This window comes from Nyctereutes procyonoides, unplaced genomic scaffold (genome assembly GCF_905146905.1).
Source record: "Nyctereutes procyonoides isolate TBG_1078 unplaced genomic scaffold, NYPRO_anot_genome, whole genome shotgun sequence".
Lineage (NCBI taxonomy): Eukaryota > Metazoa > Chordata > Mammalia > Carnivora > Canidae > Nyctereutes > Nyctereutes procyonoides.
In genome coordinates this window covers 3,841,714-3,846,239 of record NW_026575024.1, presented here as the reverse complement: position 1 = coordinate 3,846,239, position 4,526 = coordinate 3,841,714, and the positions used below count along the sequence as shown (strand labels likewise).

General features: G+C 59.1%; 1 protein-coding gene across 1 annotated transcript; it reads left to right on the top strand.

Moving 5' to 3' along the window:
* The first annotated feature begins 765 nt into the window (after positions 1-765).
* Positions 766-4,232, top strand: ZNF831 (zinc finger protein 831). The gene is made up of 2 exons (XM_055304689.1): positions 766-3,468; positions 4,149-4,232. Exons 1-2 carry the CDS (start codon positions 766-768, stop codon positions 4,230-4,232), a joined length of 2,787 nt encoding a protein of 928 aa, XP_055160664.1.
* The last annotated feature ends 294 nt before the right edge of the window (positions 4,233-4,526 follow it).

Sequence of the window (4,526 nt, the reverse complement as noted above, 5' to 3'; positions counted from 1 at the left end):
GATAAAATACAGGCTGCCATTACATTTGGATTTCAGGTAAATAATGCATAATTTTTAGTATAAGCATGACCCATGCAAGATTGGGATATACTTACACTAAAGAACTATGCATTGTTTATCTGAAATTCATTTAGCTAGGAGTTTTCTATTTTCATTTGCTAAATCTGTTAGGCTTCCCTTCAGTTCCATTTTCTTCCTCATTGTCCTCATCCAACAGCATAGACTAAGAACTCCAGAGTGAAGAGAGCCTAGGGAGGTGCTGTTTCTCTGCCCATTTTACAGATCTGGGAACCAAGTCCCAGCATGGAACCAGTATGGACTTTGAGGACCTTGCTGAGCTACACGACTTTTCTTTTTCATGAAGTCAGCACATTTCCTGAGTGTCCCCTCTACACTGTGCTGCGTGTTGGGGGATGACAGTGACAACAAGCCTACCATGGACCTGTGTAGAGGGCAAGAGTCAAGAGTTCCCTTAGGGCATGTGAAGTAAGAGGCAGTATTCAGACAGCCTTGTGTCCAGATTCTGCTTTGCCATGTATTAGCTGCATGTCAGGTACTTCTCTCTGAGCCTCTGTCTTCCCTTTTGTAGTGTGGGGTAGCAGTACTTCTCTCAGGGGATTGTTACCAGGCTTCATTGGGATGATGAAATGCCAGGTGGGGGCAGGGAAGAGTTTATTGCATGATGAGAAAAGAGAGGTACCCATGGTAAAGTTTGGTTGTTGCCTACAGGTTGCCAGGCATCCTGGGCCACCCAGATGATACAGAATGGAGGTGCCAGAACTCAGTCGCCCTGCCTCGCCTGCCAGGGACCAGCCAGCTCCTGCTCCTGGACAGCCAGGAGCCCCAGGTGGGCAGGTCTCACCTCACCTGACCCTGGGTCCTGTCATTCTGCCACCGGAGCAGGGTCTGGCCCCTACCGTGTTCCTGAAGGCCCTGCCCATTCCATTGTACCACACAGTGCCTCCAGGGGGCCTCCAGCCACGTGCCCCTCTAGTGACACGCAGCCTGGATGGGGGCAGTGTACCCTTTATTCTCAGCCCCCTGCTGCGGCCTGAAGGACCAGGCCCTACTCAGGTGGGGAAGCCAGCAGCCCCGGCACTCACCGTGAACATCGTGGGCACTCTGCCTGTCCTGTCACCAGGCGTGGGGCCCACGCTGGGTAGCCCTGGCAAGGTACGGAATGCCGGCAAGTACCTTTGTCCACACTGTGGTCGGGATTGCCTGAAGCCCAGTGTTTTGGAGAAGCATATCCGGTCCCACACTGGTGAGAGGCCCTTCCCGTGTGCCACCTGCGGCATTGCCTTTAAGACCCAGAGCAACCTGTATAAGCACAGACGCACCCAGACCCACCTCAACCACTCTCGGCTGTCCTCAGAGTCCGATGGAGGTGGGGGCAGCCTCCTGGAGGAGGGGGAGAAGGCTGGAGAGAGCTCCAGAGCAGATGCCATGGGGGACAGCTGCAGCCAGAGGGTGGGTGGTGGGGCCCGACCAGAGAGACCCCTTTGTCCAGGCGCCCAAGGTGCTGGGCAGTGCTCAGTGTCTGCCATGCGTCTACCTTCTGTTACCAAGACCTTGGGTCTGAAGTTGGAAGCCGTTCCCTGTCCAGGATCCACATTTGCTGACAGAGAGACCCCCATGGATGCTGCTGCCCATCCAGCCTCCCCTGGGCTTGCCCTGGCTGGCTGCCAGCCAAGGTTTAAGCCACCGGAGCAGACATCCCCGACTGCCAGCCGACTGTGCTCCCTGAAACAGCAGCAGATGGCGACATCCTCAGAGAAGCCCTGGGACGCCAAAGCCTCAGAGGGCCGGCTGCGGAAGTGTGAGAGCACTGACTCGGGCTACCTGTCCCGCTCGGACAGCGCAGAGCAGCCGCCGGCCCCTGGCAGCCCTCTGGAGCACAACACCGTGTCTGAGGGGGAGGTGGCCCTGGGGCCCGGGGGACCCGGCCTGCAGTTGGAGAAGAAGCAGTTGGAGGAGCGTATCGCCTGGCTCATCTCCCACAACCAGGCTGTGGTGGATGATTCCCAACTGGACAATGTGCGACCCCGCAAGACGGTCCTGTGCAAGCAAGGTAGCATCGACCTGCCCATGCCCTACACCTATAAGGACTCCTTCCACTTTGACATTCGGGCGCTGCAGCCTAGCCGGAGGAGGCCTGCCACTGTCAGCTCGGCCCGGTCCACTTTTATCCCTCCGGACAGGGCAAGGCCGCTCTTCTTTCACTCTGTCCCCACTCAGCTCTCCACTACCGTGGCGTGCGTGCCTATCACCAGGAGCAACTCACTGCCCTTTGTCGAGGGCACCAGGACCTGGCAGGAACCGTTGGACCCCAGGGACGCCTGCCCCAGGAGGCAGAAACCTCTGAGCCCCAAGCCTGCCCCCACCCGACTGGTGGATGTCCTCAGCGGTCCCCCTCGGGCCTTGGTCAGACAAACTGCTGTGGAGGACCTTCTCTTTCCCCCCACTGGAGACAGCCTGGTCCCCGCAGAAGACCCAGATGGAAACAAAGCTGCTGCTGGGGAGGGGGCAGCCAGCAAGGGCAGAGCAGCCAATAAGAAATGCAGCCAGAGGAAGCTGAAGATGTTCTCCCAGGATAAGTGGCAGGTGTATGGGAATGAGACATTCAAGAGAATCTACCAGAAAATGAAAACCAGCTGCCACGGAGGCAAGAAGACGAAGGAGGTGACAGTGGGTAGTAGGACAGAGCTGGACTTTCCTCTCCAGGAAGAGCTACCAGGGAATGAGGGCATAGTCTCATCCCAGGACAGGAGATACCCTATCCATGGGGATGCACCTGTGGGGGCCAAACCAGGACCTTGCAGAAGTTCACTGGCCCCGGAGGGCTTCTTGGTGATAGAGCCCCCCAAGCAGAGGGAGATGGTCACCAGAGCAGGAGTCAGTGACCAGCCTGGGGTGAACAGGGCCACCTCACCCCCCACCTTCAACTGCAGAGAACCCCCCTGTTTGGGCAGCAAAAGCCCTTTGCTTTCTCCAGATGAAAGGCTGGGGCTGGGGTGTCAGCTGCCCCCAGCACCCGGTCCCCTCAAGGGAGGTGACCTAGAGGCTCCCACACCAGTTTTGCCAGACCCTGAGCTGGAAGGAGGCACCTGTGATGGTGGGGGAAAGGAGACCTGTCCGTGGACCCACACTGTGCCAAGGCGGCCCAGCGGTAGCTCTGGGGAGCCCCAGGCCTCAGAAAACAAGCTCCCCTCAGAGAGGAAGAAGCTGAAAGTGGAGAAGCTGAGCTGCCAGGAGCAATCAGAGCCTCCAGGAACAGAAACGATGGCCCCAGGTGGCCCTTTGCAGGCCACCTCTCTGCCATCTCAGAACCAGGACAGTGACTCTGGGGATAAGCCAGGGGGGCTACGTGAGAGCACTGATAGCGTGGCGAGGGGCAGAGCTGGGCAGCCGTGCAAGCCCTTGGAGGTTTGCGGTGCTTCTGCTGCTCCTTCTGTGGCCCCGAGGCAGGTGGGGCTGAGGGAAGAGATCTTGCCACATCCTGCAGCACCATCCCACCTGGCTGCTCAGTCTCGGGCGTCTGGTGCCCTCACTGCCCTGGTAGATACCCTCTTCCCCCCCAAGTACCTCCTCAGGTTGCCTCAGGGAGAGACCCATCCACCAGCTTCTGTGGCCCTGGGGCCAGGACAAGTCCAGGACCCTCTCTGTAGGAGAAGGTGGCCCGAAGAACAGACATCCTTTGTTGGGTCAGGGCTGGGGACCTTCCTGCCTCCCTGCCCAGCCTCGGGCTTGGTCCTTGGTGGGGCACAAAGCTTTGAGGAGGACCCCAGCTGGTCCAGGCCATGGGGCAGGAACAAGGGTGTGCAGGGAAAGGAGAAAGGAGACATGGACACTGGCACTCCAACAGCGGGACAGTCCCCTGGCTCATCTACCGGAGCCCCTAGGGAGAAAACCTCCTTCCTGCCCACCCCAACGTGTGCTACCCGGAAGAGTGGGACCCCTGACACCCGACACCCCTGCATGGGCAGGACTGCGGTCGGGGCCAGGCTGTCTGGTGGTGTCCTGAGTCCCTGTGCACTCAGCAGGGACTTGGGGGGATCTCCTGAGAATGTCCCGGAAGACCCTCCCTCAGGGCCTCTGGCTGGGCTCAATTCCTGCCACTCCTTCCTCTTGGCCCCCACTCCTCCCAGCTGGCCAGAGCTGGCCTCGTGTACCCACTCAGACACCGGGTGGAGCTTCAGGGCCCACAGCCCTTTCCCATCATTGAGGGCTGAGCCCCGACTCACGTGGTGTTGCTTGAGCCGAAGCCTGCCTCTGCCCAGAGAGCAGAAGGAAAAGGCCGCTTCTGTATACTTGGCACTGCACTTCCTTGGTGGCAGCCCCCAGGACAAGGGTCCAGATGCCCAGCCCGTGAGCAGGGCAATGGTGGGAGGACAGACGAGGACAGGCCTGGGAGAAGGAGGGCAGGTCCAGACATCAAAGGTAACATCCTCCTTTGCCTGGGGCCCCGGGGCTGGGGGAGTGTGCTTGGCAGGCAGGATTCCTAATGATGGATAGGGGGCTTGAAG

What these genes read in the sequence shown, in the direction of transcription:
- ZNF831 (XM_055304689.1), top strand. Translation starts at nt 766, where the DNA reads ATGGAGGTGCCAGAACTCAGTCGCCCTGCCTCGCCTGCCAGGGACCAG. An exon ending in CTTCTGTGGCCCCGAGGCAG is followed by an intron (nt 3,469 to 4,148) that starts GTGGGGCTGAGG and finishes CACTCCTCCCAG; the next exon opens with CTGGCCAGAGCTGGCCTCGT.